At 40.2% G+C, this 17,788-nt stretch overlaps 1 protein-coding gene across 5 annotated transcripts in view; it reads right to left on the bottom strand.

The window, feature by feature from the left end:
- ush2a (Usher syndrome 2A (autosomal recessive, mild)) overlaps nucleotides 1-17,788 on the bottom strand; it is a 214,996-nt gene that overhangs the window by 53,491 nt on the left and 143,717 nt on the right. For all 5 annotated transcript variants that reach the window (XM_084931033.1, XM_084931019.1, XM_084931025.1 and 2 more), the window contains 5 exons: nucleotides 16,960-17,188; nucleotides 15,543-15,711; nucleotides 15,195-15,416; nucleotides 2,118-2,341; nucleotides 606-945 (listed from right to left, as the gene is read on the bottom strand). In XM_084931033.1, the coding sequence (XP_084787159.1) occupies nucleotides 606-945; nucleotides 2,118-2,341; nucleotides 15,195-15,416; nucleotides 15,543-15,711; nucleotides 16,960-17,188 (1,184 nt within the window). The remainder of the gene's footprint in view (nucleotides 1-605; nucleotides 946-2,117; nucleotides 2,342-15,194; nucleotides 15,417-15,542; nucleotides 15,712-16,959; nucleotides 17,189-17,788) is intronic.

Genomic DNA, 17,788 nt, shown 5'->3' with positions numbered 1-17,788 from the left:
AATTTCATCAAGTGGCAAAACTGATTGTGTCTTTTAACTTATGCAACTTGACTTGGTACTTGGCCATCTACAGATTTGTCTTAAAAAAAGTAGGTATAATCTTCCTGGCTGTTCAGATTGCTTACTGACTCACATGCAGCTATAACTTTAGCTACAAATACAAAACTACATACATGTTTAAGGTATAATCAGACGCATAATCAGGATGTGACAAGAAAACCAAAAGCTGGTAAAACTTCAACAGTTAACAAAAAACCCCTCTGTAAAACAGACATTAGATACTCTGGACCAGGGACTCTAAAGAAGAAGCAAAATGAAACAAATTTGTCACCACAAAATTGGTAGTCCTGTAATTATGAAACAATAATTTTTCAAGAGGAAAAGCTATAAAAATCATAAAAATACAATCAAAACAATTCCTAAATTTATGTTGTCCTTCGCATTAACCAAAACTGGTGAGTGGGCCAGATTGGAGTCTTCGCCAGGCCTAGTCTGATCCCCGGGCTGTATGTTTAACACCCTTGCTCTAGACACTAACCTGGCACATACCCAGGAACTTTTAAATTGCTAATAAAAAGACACATACATACATGCTCATCAATTACCTGTAAATGTATATACGGTGGCATCTCCACTGTACACTACCTCCTCATGCGATGGGCACATGCTTCCCTTCAGCTGCTTGTTGTCAGTGTGTGCGTGACTGCGTGAGTCAAACATTTTGTAACTGTCATTACTTCTGTTTGTATGTGCAGACAGGTCCGCAGTGAGAGCTTCCTGCGTGATGCTGATGAACGGTGAGTATGTTGTGGATTGTGTCTCAGGGTGTGTGTGCGCAGACAGGACCCATGTGCACGCAGTCATAGATGGATCAAGGCCACAGGAGCCGCAGTAAGCTGTAGATGCTGCAGCCACAGGACACACAGCGCCCTGCAAACACTGGTGCTGCACAGAGAAAAAGGAGAGACAGACAGAATGAATGAAGGAGAAGAGAAAAGAAAACTTTCTTTAAGTGAACTAGCACAGAAACGTACCTTATGGAAGCTTACGATCCTCTTATTTGCTGTTATATTCTGAAGGAGAAAATCACTATATACAGCGTGTGTGTGTCTGTGTTGCATACATGGCTCTTAATGACATCATTAGAGCTAATGAGAGTTCCTACCCTTTGTCACTGTTTGTGTGTGTGTATGTGTGCATGCATGTGCCATCTCATGCTGGCTTAGGAACACACAAACGCCACAGGACCTCAGTTGATAAATGGAGGATGGGCCAGTCCCCAACTCCTGATGCGACAATGAGAGCAAGTTTGATAGACAAAAACCCCCAGAAATTCTGTCTAATGTCCACTGGGCTGCTGGAGATGATCAGCTCCTTCATGTAATTTCAGCCAATCTGCAAGGCTTTTAGCAAATGCTTAATTGGGGCATCTAATGTGTAGCAGTCTTATCCTCTCCATTTCCATTTCTATTTTTGGGTAGGTCAGTTTGTAAATGTGACACCTACAATTTTCAGATAATATAAGATCTATATTTAACGTTTTTGTTTATTTATGCCATTATTTTCTACATGTGATCCTACAATTTCTCGTCCACTAATAAACTTTCAGAAGAAACACTACTTGAAGATGCTAAACACCTGAAACCTTTCAGTTCTCAGTCAACAAGGTCATGGTAGTCTTAAGAGCTTAAAAGGAGGCAACCTAGCTCGCAATATCACACCTTAAATACTTGACAATCGAACTACAGCGGTTTTTAAAAGAACTGACATCTTGTGTCAGCATGTGATTGTCAACTATTTCATACTTATCCAATCATTCAGTGATTACCTGTGGCTAAAGATCAACATATAAATGCTTCATCTTTAATAAAGGTGATCACTCAGAACCTGTTTTACGCCCTTCCTTCTAAGGGGAAAGTGAACTTAAACCATTCAACCAGATCGGGTTTTTCCTTTATTTTGCTATCTGTAATACAGGTGTAGAAAGAAATGGACACAGCTGCCAAATACTGGTTGACTGAATGATCAGTGTGCTTCAGATTTCCCCGTCTAAGGTTAATGACGTGGAAAACAAGAAAACACACACTAAAAACACATTGTCTCACGTAATCACACACCTCTATTACCAGACCAGGCGTGGGTCTGTCTGCACACACATGTCGTCGGGGGTCAAAGCCAATCCCACTGCAGCATTCCTGATCCTGATGTATGACCTTTGAACCACAGCAGCGGAGTGTCACCGTGGCATTGCCAGCAGGGTGCATTGTGGGATATCCCTCATTGCCCACACAGCAAAGAGTTGTTGAAGAGTTTACATACTCGTGACCACAGCAGATGAAACCTGAAGCAAGAGAGAATATGCATCATGCCATTATTTTGTTCCACTTTCATTCTGATCTTAACATACCAGGAAATGATTTATCTTGGATCCACTTCACACTACAGTGTGCTGTGCAAATTTAGGTACTGAAAATATATATGGTGTGATAATTATCAAATATTATTTTTTTTTATAAAACGACATTCCCACATTTCTTAAGTCTGAACAGCTGTTTAAGAAACATACAAATCCATCAAAGGTCTTCAAACGCTCCCAGGATTCAGCTGGCCTCCTGGCATCGTCTCTGTGATTTATTGGATATTCCTCTTTATCTTTCTATATAAGAGCTTTGCTGTGATGTCTGATGTCTAAAATCAGCTTTTCTGTTTTTCTATAACATAAAACACATTTTCTTTTCCTTGTCATCTATCACTCTACACTAAAAAGGATATTCTATAATACTATTCGGGCTTCTTAGTTTTTTCATCTTTTCTGTCATCCTCTTCCCTCTGTAACCTTTCTTCCTGCCTCCGTCCTCGTCCTTCCTCCTTTTCTAAACTCCCCTTTCCTTCACTCCTTAATCTATGTTTTCCGATATGAACAGAAAGAGTATTTAGGCTGCTCTGAATATTATTGTGCCTCTCTTCTTATCAACTCTTATCCACGTATCCTCTTCCTCTTTCCTCCATCCCCTCCTCCCCTGCATACTATTTCTCCTCTCTGAGCAGTAATATTCAGGCTATGCTGTCTAAAGACTGCAACGGGAAAGGAAGTGCGTTTTTCTGAGAGCTGCCATTTCTGACAGTGATAGGTGATGTCTGTCTGCCACCACTTCACCTTCAGCAGCAAGGTGACATTTAAAATGCATGCTATCACTCCATTTACCTGTAAATGTTTTGCAGCTGAATATCAAATTTCAAGTATGTTTCTTCACAATCTCCAGCACTTCACATTTCAAACTGAAATAACGTGAGTTGGTTTCGATGACAGACAAATTAAAATTTTGGCAGTACACGGAGATTCAAGGGAGAAATTCCTAGTGGAGCAAGAAATGATCCAATAAAAATAGCTTATGCTTGTTAAAGAATAGTTGGGATATTTAAAGACTAATGGTACATTGAAAACTCTCCTAATATTTCTTAACAAGATGTTTGTATTCCAAGGTTGAAGCATAATTAGGAAGCCCAGAATTTTTGTTTTACTTAGAAAAGACACCAATGAGCACTGATAAAGGTTCTCTATGGTCTTTGTTAGACAGCAATGATAAAAAGATGACAGTCTGAGGGAGAGGTGGAGAATCTTAGTTGCTGTCTAACCCCTAAGCTCATGGGGTTCCTCCAAACCGCCATCTTTTGATACTATAACAACTAAATCAACTTGTTTTGACTTGGTATACATAAATCATACAAATTGAAAATTACTGACACTTTTGTGGATCTGATGAATGTTAGGTCACGGAGAGGAGGGCAAACCCGACAGCAGCACGTAGGAGAGACGAACCTAACAGCAGCTGAGGATACTGGAGTGAATTTCCACTTTTTCTAGTGGCCCTGATAACCATTCAGTCAACCTGGCTGCTTGGATGGATTAGCTTTAGACGATAGTTTAGACTGGCAAGCTCTGGCTTTGCAATGAATTAAAGGCTATAATAACGTCCCACTATAATGCTGAGTCAGTAACTCCCTGCTGTGAAGGAGCATTAGAAATACAAATGAGCAAAGGATGGCCAGGCTGACTAAAAAAATCTAACTGCAATGATAAAAAAATAGACAGATTTTAATCACAGCTTAATGAGAGTGCTCCCAAAGTAAAAGCGCCTAATTTTGAATTACAGAGTGATAGACTGGAAGAAGCCACAGTCTTACTGGTTATTTAGTTTATTGTGAAAATAATCTATATGTTATGAGGTATTTAGCAAATGTATCCTAACAGTTGATGACATGCTGATCTGTAGCTCTATCTACCCCCAGCTGTGATGCCCATTTTATTTGACAGCACACATTAAACACTAAGTCACTGCTTTGTAACACAGCTTCACTCTTTAATGGGAATGCAGCTTGTTGTGGAGTGATAAATAACTTATTATTTAACACTCTAATCAGCATTTACACTTTCAGCACATTAAATTCTGTTAATTTAAGCAATCAGTTCACTTAAAGGCCAAAAGTGCAGAATGGCACATATTTTCCATTGCGCCGCTGCAATGCATTATATGCTCAAAGCATCCATCACAGGCACAATGTGACAGGAAAGCACATGTGTATGTGATTGTGTGACATAAAAGCAGTCTGACGGCTAGTAACTCACTTAGCAGCGGCAGCTGTTGCGGAGCGGGGGCTTGGTGGCCAATTCCCCCAGCGCCTTACTTCAGCTTCAATGACGCGCAAATAAACAGCTCAACACTTTTCCAAAATAGCTTCTCTCTGCTCATCCGTCGTCCTCTCAGCATCCTCACCTCTTCTCCTTCTTTCCATCCGGACGCCAGGCCCTCTGCATCTCACAGTTTTCAATCATTTGCTTTACTTATAGCTCCCCTGCAGCAATCGAACCGTCATTCTCTGCGTCATCTAACATGGTTCTGTTCAAACACATAAGTCTTTCACCTACTCTAAGAAATGCCATGTTTATCAGTTGTGACCTGAAGTTCAGGATTTACATCTTCTTCATCATCTTGTTCACTGATGAATTTCTTTTCCCGACCCCACATTCTGTCTAATCTTATATTACCTTTAATAATCTACCTTCTTTTTCTCTCTACAGGTGAGCAAACTCCTGCACGAACTGCTGGTTTCCCCTGAATGTTCACATTTCTCTGGTCCTCATGCATGTACTTCCTTAACTTGCTACCTTTTCTCTTTATCATCTCCATGTCTTCCTCCTGTCTCTGCCTTCCTCTTACCCCATTTTCCTTGCACTATTACTCTATCACTCTCTCTGTATTCACACCCTTCATAGGTCTGAATCACTTGTTTACTGTTCTGCAGCTAAACTTCACTATTGCATTATCATGCATTCAGCAGGAATTCAATCCCTGTCTCTATACGCGTTATCTGTGTATGGGTATGTGTGACATCCCTGTTCATTTGTGTTAACATTTGAAACGCACACCCCTATTTTCTCTTCCTCTCTATAAGCTGTGTGGGTTGTTGTTGTTTTTTTTTTTGCATGGGTGTGTATGTGCAGACAACATTTTATCACACACCTCTTGTTTTCTCTCTTGCATCACAGAATGCTTCAGCCCTAATCTTCAGATTTACGCAGGATTTGCATACATTCGTTAATAGCGTCGGGAGCGCCGCGTCAACACAAGGTGCTTAGACAACGTGAATTATTATTAGGGTTTCAGTCATTCCACTTAATGATAAGTCAATATTTAGTCCTGCCAATGAACTACTGATAAAAATGTGTGTTGTGGATTAGGGTTATCCGAGCTCTCTAGGAGACCAAAACCCCTCTACAACTTTAAACAAACCAAACACTTTTAAATACCTGAATATATTACAAGGGGTTTGGCACAAAGTGCACAGCGAATGTACACATACGCATATTTGTGTTTATGCACAACAGCACACACTTAAGCTGAAGCAGGTTTCATGGAGAAAAAAAATTTGTGTGCTACTTAAAATTATAGATCATGACAGATACATACTGGCTACATGAAACTACAATAGGAAAACCACTGAAATATTTTAAAATATGTCTTTGATTTGAGATTTATTCTATTATGAAAGTAAGAGTAGAATAATCTTTCTTGTAGATTTAACCTGAGAAAACCAAAATCTTGACCACAAAGGTTTCCGGGATGTCCGGGGTGAGCATTCGCAGTTTTGTGACGTAATGGTACGAACAGTCCTTTTGGGGAGGCAGCTACTGCTGTTGGGTTGTTCCCCATGATGCCATGAGAAGGTTTTAGATGTATAGCATGAATCAAAAAAACCTTCTTAGCAGAGAACTGCAATACCACAAGATGGTAGGTGATCTTCACTCCAATGGTTTTATATTTGTGGCTGATTGGAATACATTTATAGTTAGAAAGACAGATAGTTTTAGAAATGTTTTATTTCTTGAATTTTAGGTGATGGTCGCACTAAAGGCAGAATTCGTTTTTTCTGATTGTACTAGGAAGCTACAAATATTTTTTAAAGTCATACATGACTCAGCCTAATCCTTTGTGACATTATTATTTCAGTTTCTTCGGTCAGACTTTCTCTTGCTTATATACAGAAATGGAAGGGTAGCGAATACAATGGTAATTTTGCACTTGTATGCAGGGTAATAAGATTTACTCAAATATTAGTGGCAAAAAACAAATGCAGTAATTCAACACAAGCACCTTACTAGCTGCCAAACATGGTAATGGAGGGGTGATCGGGTGGGCTTGTTTTTCAGCTGTATGACCTAGACACCTTTCAGTCACTGAGTCGAACTCCTTTGTATACCAAAGTATTCTATAGTAAAATCTGCGGCCATCTGACTGATGCCTAAAACCTGGATGGGTCATTCAACAGGACAATGATCCCAAGCACAGCACCGAGTATAAATTAGAAGGGTTAAAGAATCAAGTGCTTGCAATGGCGCAGCCCAAGTCCAGACCTGAACCTGATTCAAAATACTGTGGCGGGACCTTAAGTGATCTCTGCATTAAAAAATGCATGCAAATGTCAATTAACTGAAGCACCATCATAAAGAAGGGTGGGCCAAAATTAGTCCAGAATGATGTGAAACACTGATTTAGTCATAAAGAAACCGTTAAATTCATGTTAATACGCTGAAAGTGCAGGCTAGTGAATTGTGGGGTGAACTTAGTTTTTCACAGAACTGCACAGAGCCCTATGAAAACGTTCTCTTTCAGCTCTGTGCTGATCACAGTCAAAGAAAGAGCAACTCCTTCAACTTGAAATACAAAAAAACATGTGTGTGTGTGTACTTTCTGCTCCATAGAGGCCATACTATATGCCATGTCAAGAGATGAAATCACTGTGAATTGACTTTCTCACACAGTGCACAGTATTCCCCTGGAACACACACATCTGGATGTTGAGGCAGCAAGCGTACACATAATCAAATCCACACACACACACACACACACACACACATACTCTTTTCCCAGCTGACGGGATGTCCTCTTGCCTTTCTGACATCTTTCTTTTCTTTTTTTCTAATCTCAGCAATATTACCAGCTGGGCGTGTGCTTGTACATGCATCTTTGCATATAAACGCTTTCAGTGTTTGTGTGAGTGCTAAGCTCAAATAAATGGATTGCTAGTAGTTAAAATTTCAAAACCCAACAGGGATTCACTAAAGACTGAAACACAGGAAGCAGCTGTTCATGTGTGCTTAAACGATATGTCAGAAGGACACAGAATGAGATGAGGACTAGGAGACACCAACAACTAAAAGACTTAAACAGATTTACAACACAAAAAAAGAACAACTAAACGATATGAAATGAGCAAGATTTTCTTTTTTGTATGCAGTGAGATCTTCTAAAATAAAACAAATTTCATGACAGAATCAGTAAATATAAAATATTTGTTTGTATGGTTTAAAGTACATACTGATTACAACTAATGATAATTAATATCTATCCATTCCTCCGTTTTCTTCTGCTTAGACACCACTGGTCAATTTAAAATCCCCAGTTAAACTAACATGCATGACTCTGGACTATAAGAGGAAACTGGAGGGAACCTGTACACGGAGAATATGAAAACACCCCACAAGAGAGTCCTGATGGATTTGAATCAGAGCCTCTCTTACTCTTGCACCACTTTGCCACCCGCACGATCTGATATCGTCGTGTTGGTGTTGTTCCTATATCATCATGAAAATGTTGTTCCAGGTTCAACATTGCAAGTGACCAATCAGAATGTTGTGACATCATACTTTTGCGACTTCGGGAAAAACCGCCGTAAAACAAAAAACTGTACTTAAGCTGCGAGAAACCGCCTCTGTCCGCCGATCAACGGACCCTGACCCTGACCCTAACCCTAACCCTTTAATAAACGGTAAGCAGAATTGATATTGTCCTTGCAACATTGGAATTTCATAAATGCACGAATGGCTTGGCGCGCAAAAGAATAACGTCACAAGAATGTGATTGGTCACTTGCAATGTTGAACCTGGAACAACATTTTCATGATGATGTGGGAACAACACCAACACGACGATATCAGATCATCCTTGCCACCCACCCACCTTTCTTTTTTTTTTACTTTTCTTTTTTTTATTATATCAAAGCCTTTCTACTAATCCACCAGTTTTCTCCTCAACTTCAATTCTAAGAATACACCAGCTCTGACTTCAGGAGTCGTTATGCCAGTGACTTCCTGCACTATTCACTTGCTCTGTGGAGCTTGATGTGTGCTACTTTAGGTGATACAGAGTGAAGAGCTCCTTCTGCGATGCTTCTGAAATACCCCTTGGTGTATCTACTGGAATCACAAGCACTGTGTTGAATGGATGCGATCTGCTGGCCAAAAAGTTTTCAGGATCTTTATGATACATAAAATAGCCCCCTTTAGAGTGGATGGGAAAAATATAAAGACATTCTCATTTTCCACAGCCTTCTAGTAGACGCACCTAAGGTATCATTTTGTAAATCACACAGCGTCTTGTTCTCAAGTTATTGCATTCACAAGCTTTTCAGGAAACTTGACCTCTGGCCTGGACTGAGATTCAAACTCATCTGAGATTTTTAGTAGATGTGCATCACAGGGCAAACTCGGAAATGCCAATTTGCCTATTGGACTTGTTCAAGGTTATTCAAGGGTACTGATATAAAACTATTTTAAATGCAACGATGTCCACCTTTGTATCAGATAAGCATATTTAATTTCATTCAATAGTAATCACTTCCTGTAAATGTAAATCTGCATGTGTGTGCATACTTTTAAATTACAACTTTAATGTATCCAAAACATGTAACAACAAGAGTAACACAAACAAAATATAATAACGCAAATACAACATAGACACAATCACACAAACACACGCACGCACACACACACCCCTCATCTGTGTGCTGTGTTCCTGACAGCCCCTGGTTTTATTCTTGCCAGTCATTAAAGTAAACCTAATAGAAAAGCCATCATCATAAATACATTAACAGAGAGAGAAATGTCTTCCTGTGTTCAGAGAGTACTCGATCTTCTAAAGCAGCCAGACGCTGCTGTTTGGAATGCACTACCGTTGGCCATTTGCTACCCATCATTGATGAGGGGCTTTTGGCAATGATAAACACACATACACAAACCGAAATACATACACACAGAGAAAGTGATGAGAATCTCTTGGCATAAACAATCAAAGGACATGCAAAGAATCTATGCCTCTGTGCATAAAGATATATGTAAAAAAGCAACCACATGTTCACACAGATACAAAAACACTCAGCAACAGAGAAGAAGGAAAGGATGCATGCACTAAGTTGAAGTAATACACCTTGCACATTTGCACACACTTACACACACAAACGAATCCACTCTCACAACTCCACCAGGCTCAGAGTGAGCTAGCTTAACTACTGGGATAATTTCCCTCCAGCAAATGGTCACTGTGCCCTTGAAAAACATATTTGATTATTACTTTTTCTCCCCCTCCTCTTTTTTTCTTTTAGCATCATCACAGCCATTTTCATCACGCGCTCTGATGATGGCACGGCAAGGCGCGTTAAGATAACACCCCGGCACCGGCAGGCTTTTAACACTTAAACGGTGAAAAGGGATATTCAGATTTGTCCTTGAACGTCTGGATGGGGCCTGCTGGGCTGGGACAGAGGGAGGGAGTAAGAGAAGGAGTTAAAGAAATGCACACATTTTTTAAGATTCACTCACTTGCAGAAAAATTGAAGTGGGGAGGGCATTTATGGTAGCACCCACAGTGAGAGATGGATTTGATGGGGTTGAAGGGCAGATTGAAGAGTTAAAGATCTGGACATGATAATGAAAAAGTATAAAGGTTAAATGATAGAGCCCAGTGAGGCATGGGACTTAAGGAGAGTCAGGAACCAACGGGAGGCCAAAGACGCCAAACTCAGTTCCTTTAAACTCCATCTAATCTCACCTAAGTCTTAGCTAAACATCTCACATACAAACTCAGGAAAAGAAGAAAAGAGGAGCAAATGAAAAGCTTAAAAGTTGGTCTCGAACCTGCAGCACAGGAGGAAATACTGTGGGAAAACTGAGGCTCTCTTGTCCAAAAACAAACAGTGTTTAATCTACTTGAAAGTGAAATGGAAGCTGTTTAAACAAACCAGCAGATTTGGAAGAGAAGGATTTAGCACAGAGACTTTGTGTTATTGTGTAACAACTCAGGACACTGAGGAAAGGATTATGGCCCATCACAATAATACATCAAACTACAAAATTGCCCAGAGTAGAAATTAGGCTGGCTGTTACTGATGGTATATACTGTAGGTGTATACTGTAAGTGTTATTTGAACAGATAGATTAAAAAACAAAACAAAAAACAAAACAGTTTGGCTGGAAAGACGGACAATAAGCTCCAGTGGATCCACATTGAGAAGATCCAGTCTGTCACCAACCACAAGAAACATTCCCACTACAAAACTAATGTACATTGAATCCAGAGAGTATTCACAGCACTTCACTTGGTTTTTTTGTCATGTTACAGCCTTATTCCAAATAGGGTTAAACTTATTTTTCACCAAAACATTCTATACACAATACACCAAAAGAACAAAGTGAAACAAGTTTGCTTGAAATTCTTGAAAACGTATTAAAAGTAAAAAACTAAGATAAAACGTACATATGTATTCACACAGCTTTTGCATTTATACTCAGCTCAGCTCGAGCCCATCCATTTCCACAGATGCTCAGTCAGATATTTCTAGACCTTGACTGGAATCCACCTGTGGTAAATTCAGTTGACTGGACATGATTTGGAAAGCCACACACCAGTCTAACGTCCCATAGCTAACAGTGCATGTCAGAGTACAATCCAACCCATAAAGTCCAAGTACTGTAATTGTCTGTGGACCTTTGAGACAGGGGCACAGATCTGGGCAAGGGTACGAAAAATATTCTGCAGAATTGAAGGTCTCAATGAGCACAGTGGGCTCCATCATCCCAGCAGGACTTTTCCTTGAGCTGGCCTCCAGGCAAATCTGGAAAATTAGGGTAGAGGGCCGTAGTCGGGGAGGTGACTAAAAACACGATGGTCACTTTAACCTCCTAAGACCCGAACTCTTCCATGGCATGCATTTTTAATTTCTCTTTGACATTTGGGCTGATTGGCACAGAATGAATGTAAAAACAAAGAATTACCAGATTTTTTTTTCACCTAATTTTTGTTTCTGAGAAAAATGAGATCCACATATGAGGATATATGTTTAAAATTTCAATAGAGCAGTGTCAGTATAATGTCCTCGTAAGTGGATATCAGGCCCTTGTAGAGGCAAATGTAGTATTTTGGTCTAGACAGCCCAAAATGTGATGTCCACATCCAGGTCCTAGGAGGTTAAAAGAACCTTCCAATAGGACAACTTTTTCTGCAGCACTCAACCAATCAGGCCTCTATGGTAGAATGGTCAATGGAAGCCACTCTTCAGTAAAAGGCACATGACAGCCCACATGGAGTTTTCCAAAAGGACTCCAAGACCACAAGAAACAACATTTTCTGTTCTGATGTAATAAATAGGACACCAGGTACCACTCATCACCTGGCTAGTATCATCCCTACAGTGAAACATGATGGTGGCAGCATCATGCTGTGGGGAGGTTTTTTGTCAGCAGGAGCTGGGAGACTGTAGCAATGTATTGTGAGTCATTCTTGCTATGACCTGATCTAGAGGAATCTGGACCTTGGACTGGGGAAAGAGTTCATCTTCCAACAGGACAAAGACCCTAAGCACATAGCCAAGGAGTGGCTTTGGGACAACTCTGTGGGCACTCCTTTAGTGGCCCAGCCAGCACAAAGACTTGAACCCAACTGAACATCTCTGGAGAGGTCTAAAAATGTCCATGCACTGATGCTCCCCATCCCAACTGATGAGTTCTGGAAATGGGAGAAACTACAATATATATATACATAATTTTTTTTATTTTTTACTACATTTGCAATAATTTTAAGCAAACTTTTTTCACTTTGTCAATATGGGGTATTGTGTGAAGAATTATGAGGTCAAAATTAATTTGATGTTTTTAGAAATAAGGGTGGATTATGACAAAATACGGAACAAGTCAAGTATTGTGAATACATTCCAGATGTGCTATTATTATCATAGTCATAAGCTGGAAAAAAATATTAGTATATAATAATTTGATAGTAACACTAGAGAGGAAAACAAACAAACAAACAAACAAATAAACAAAAACACATGCAAGTCACTGCAGCTTTAAAACATTTTAGTATGAGTCACTGAAATAATAAATAATGATACCCAAGCGGAAATGAGTGGAAGACAATTCAGAAAATGAAAGTAAGACTGATGCCACAACTTTTACTGCAGGACAACCACAAAGAAAGACTGAACCCTGCCCACTGATGTGTGTTGTTGTGTTGATTTCTTGTGTTTGAGAAGGGTTGGATGAGGTATGTTTCTGACCCACTTCAATTTCATTTGATTTACACTGGGAGCTTTCCCATTTTAAATCAAATAGTCCAGCCCAAAGCACATGTGTGTATGTGTATATTTTTGGATGAATGTGCAAGCACATGCAACTCTGTGTGTCATCACATGCAAGTTTTTATACAGGTGTGTGTGTACTGATGTTTGATTGTTGCTGTGTTTGTGTTTGAATGCTTGTGTGTTTATCTACGTGTGCACACAAGCCGGTACATGTATCCGTTGCCAGACGGCTGTCTCCTGGCATTGCTGTTCCCCTGCAGTGTGTGTGTATGGTTGTTGACAGTGTGGACGGTAATGTGTGATAGATCGCACTTCAGGGACCCCATAATCACATCAGCCTAACCTAGTCTATCAGCTGGGCACAATGGGATACCCTTCACTCCTCCTTTAATCTGCTCCATCTAGCTCTTCACCACTCCTCTGGGGGGTTTTTCCTTGTACTTTCTCTATTACTCACTTCCGATCTTTTTTGTGTGTTTGCATTTAACTCAGTATTTTTTATTCTTTAATACTTTCTCCTTCTCTTACATTTCTTTCTGGATCAGTTGTTTAATTTGACATTTTTTCATTCAATGCAAGTGTTTATACCAAAATGTTATACAACATAGAGTTAGTTACTTTTTGTTTCTCACTCACTTTAAAAAAGTGACCTGCATATATTCTGATGTTGTTAGTTTCTCTGATTCTGTCTTTCCATTTTTCTGTCTTCTACACAAATTTGTCTCTCTGCATCATTAAAAATAGCAAACCTTGCACTCAATGAGAAAGAGAAATGAGAGTGTGTGATGCCAAGGTTAAGTAGCCTATCCTATAATAGTGTTGCTGTGTGCATGTTGTGTGTGACTGTCTTGAAACAGACGTGTGGGGTCGAGGTTGCATAGCTGGCCCCAGGGCTCCCCGACAGCGCAATGCACCCGGCAAATGGCCCTTAGCCTTGCTAGCCCCGCTAGCCCTGCGATCCATCATACCATATGTTCTCAATGGGGAAGCTAACGCTAATGACTGATGAGTGGATGGGAAGGGGGCACATAAAGGAAGGGAGGGGAGAGAGGAGGAAAAGTTAGAAGAAAACGTGGTAAGAGAATAAAAAGGAAGAGCAAGAGACCAGAGGATGAAGCAGAAGAGTTTGGGGAAACGAGTTGAGTAAAACAAGATGACAGAGTTGGAGAGGAGATGAGAAATAAGAGAAGATGGAGAGGAAGAAGAGGTAGGGAGCATATGCACTCCTTGGGAGGCCTCCTCAAATGAAGGATGACCATATAGCCTGCTCAGCTGGAAGAGATAACAGAGGATCCAGTGGAGGAGAAGAAAAGAAAGATGAGACAAAATGGGCAATAGCATGATGAGGTGGAATATAATAATATATGTTAAATTACAAAGGATTACTCAGAAGAAAGTTAACACTTAACAACTTTCCAAAAGAGTCTTACTGACAATGAATAAAAACTACAGGTTGGGGGTAAAAAAAAATAAAAAGAACAGCCAAGAAAGAAAAATAACTCTTTTCTATTAATTTTTTAAATCAGCAATATATTTCTGCGTAAGTAGAGCTTTTGTGTGTGAGTGTGTGTATGGATACGCTAACAGAGTACTATAGGCCAGCCCATATGGGGCCATTGTTTATGTGTGATGAATAGAGTCCACGTGTTTTTCTCTGGCACTCAACACTCAAGCAAACCCTGCCGAGAGCACCCTGTTGACTCTGTGTGTGTGTATGGGGGGCGCCTGAAAAACGTCTAAATGTGTAAAAGTGTGTGCGTATGCGAGAGAATGAGTGTGTATTTCTCCTGCTGTGTGCTTGGCAGTGCCCTCAACGGTGCCATCCTGAGTGTGTTTCATCATCATCTGCCATGACAAAGATGTCTAATGGCACACACATTTACACACACCAACACACAGACACACGCGCACAGTCCCATCTGTGCCATGGTATCTGGGTGCTTTGGGACACTGCGGGAGAGAAAGAAAGGGAAACGACCCTACGTTCCTGCACCATGTGTCTATCTCTCAACCTTTTTCTTCTGCTCAACTCTCCTGTCGCTTTTTCCCTAGGTAGACGTTAAGTCATAACCACCAACTTCACTTTGACAAAATCCTTCTTACACCACAGCAACTAGTTTTCTTTTAAAAGGGCCTTTGCTTTGTCTCCAGACAAAATTTGATACGACGACAACTCATCAGGCTGTCAGACTTAAACAACCGTGTCTTCAACACTGGGAAAAAAAACACTCAAACAACAGCTAATGCTAGCTTACATTTTGACCTGTGTGTTTCTTTACTCACCTGGAGCATATTTATGCACTGCACCCCTCTCAGCATCACCACAGCACACCAGTGTTTTATCCACGATTTGGCCTCCACAGCACTGGACCCCATAGCCATCATGAAGGGTCCCACTACAGCAGAGCTGGCCGCCTGTCACTGAGTAAGGAACCCCCCCACAGCAGCTGTCACCCAGCCCCACAGAGACCCGGCCCTGCGAGTGGTCAGGACAGCAGTATTCATCTACAAAGACAAGGACAAATGAAGTAAACACTTGAGCAACACGAAGAAGAGCAAACCCCATGAAAGCAGAACACAATAGATTTGAGGTTAGTGGAAACACACTACATAAAGTAATTTGGAACTCACTGGTTTTCACATGGACATAATATCCTCCACAGCACTGATGGTCAGGAAGAGATGGGACTAGTTTGCCATTGCAGCAGACTGGGTTGGAGGAGTTATTCAAACTCAAATAGCTGTCCTCACAGCAGTGATGATGTGGCTTCTTTGTGTAAATTACTCCACTGCAGCAAACCTGTTTAATACGCAATTGAAAAAAACATATAAGATGATATGTAAATAAAATCAACTCAATCAAATTCTTAAAGTTGAGATTATTGAGTGTGGCACTGCAAGTCAAATAGGAGGCCATTAAAACTTTTTGGCGGGGGATATTTATTTTAGGATGATGGTAATGAAATACTCATGCCAAAATTAACAGTTTCAGGGTTTCTTCAAATACGCCATGACTCTAAAAAAACTTTTCAACATATAACATCTGTAACTTTATGAATTCTAGACTGACTAAAAGGTACAGTGGTGCTTTTTGGGAGCTCAATCCTGATTGGGAGCTCATGGTGCACAAGTTAGCACTTTCTATTATTATATTCACATAATCAAGTCAGAAAATCCACGTTTTCCATCACTCCTTGTTTATATTTGCCAAGGAGTGGGACTCGGGACTACATTAAGGAAATAACTTATGTGGTTCTATTAAACAAGGACGAATAGAGTATGTATAGCCATACTCCTTTATGTTGCTCACATGACTAGCTGTGCAGAGAGGCATCTGTCAGCCTGTGTGTGTGTGTGTGTTGTGTACACATTCGTAAAATAAAGCCCTTCTCTTTAAGCACATATGTTGCATGTGCTAAATCTCAGCATATTCTCTTGCAGTACATAAGCAGGTGTACTTGTAAATATGTTGTTGATACTGTTTCTGCCCCTGGGTAATGTGGGGAGAAATGTATAGCAGGCATTCACTGTGCCAACTTGGCTGGCATTCAATGACATAAGGATGGAAGTCAATGCAGATGACAAGTTAATCTGTTTAGAGAAATTAATCACTGAGAGGTTGATTCTGAATCCCTTATAAAAGTGGGTGTATGGAAAAGGAAGTGTTCGCACTTCCCTATTGGTCTCTGTGGTGACGACCATACTATTATATATTATTATATTATTATATATTATGCATTCTCCACTTCAGATCAGCAGCCAAGACCCTGGACATCTATCTCCTTTTGCACATTGTTGTTGTACCGCAAGTTTTTTAATGTTTACTCACGGCAACTTCTAGTTAAAAGAGACTAAAATACTGAAGTGGAAAGGGCAGGGGAGAGACGATTATAGCAGAAAAAAAGATGAAAAAAATGAACACTGAAAAAAAAAACCCCAAAACAAATGTCAATATGAATAAAACTGTTTTAACCTGACCTTCTTCAAAATATGGTTGGAAAAAAGAATAGATATTTTTATGAGTAGAAAATGATGGCAGCATAATCACCTGTATGTCTGGATGGAAGCAGGACGTGCTGCACACACCATGACTTGCCGGACACTGCAGGTAGGAACATCTAAACCTTAAACCACCTGTGCCATTTAACTCCTCCCCCATGGCGGATGTGATCCCTGTTGACCCACCAGCACATGATCTGAGGGTACGTCTTAAAACCTCAAAGCCCAGCATGATCCCACTGGGTCTGCCTGGATGGGACCAATCTAATCTCACCACCCTGACAGAGAGAGAAGGGGGGCAACCAGAACAAAATGAAAGCGATAGGCAGGGGTATGCCCTCCTTCACACTCTTTTCACACAATTGAACCCACACAGTCACACATAAACTTTGAAACATACACACGCGTTCATGCATGGTTAATGCCTGACAAAGTTGAGTTATGTGTCGGGGTGTGTGTATCTTTATACACTTCACACTATTGATTTCCCCCCCTTTTTTAATCTCTTGACATCTGGCAGAGGAAAGACCTCTTTAGCAACATACAGAGTTATAACTTGCTCAGTTTCCTAGAAGAAAAATAAGCCACAAATCAGCATTTTTCTGCAAGTGCAAGATTTGCAACAATGTGGTTTGCATCACACATGAGAAACAAACATTTCATATGCCATTAACTGGCTGCAAATAAAACGTCAATGATCTAAGCAAATTTTATAATGAGAAAAATGTAGTAGACTATTTTCATTTTAAGGTAGAATTGAGAGACTAATCGCAATCTTTAAAGTTTGTCCACTAAATCTAGTTTTACAGTACAAAATTGCAATGTTTTTTTTAATTTTTCAAAGAAAGTTAAACAAAGCAGGAACTCCAGCAACACTT

This window comes from Perissodus microlepis, chromosome 1 (assembly GCF_051167445.1).
Source record: "Perissodus microlepis isolate ML-2025 ecotype Zambia chromosome 1, ASM5116744v1, whole genome shotgun sequence".
NCBI classification, from domain to species: domain Eukaryota; kingdom Metazoa; phylum Chordata; class Actinopteri; order Cichliformes; family Cichlidae; genus Perissodus; species Perissodus microlepis.
Note: the sequence above shows the minus strand (reverse complement) of the source record. Positions and strands in the feature narration are given on the sequence as shown.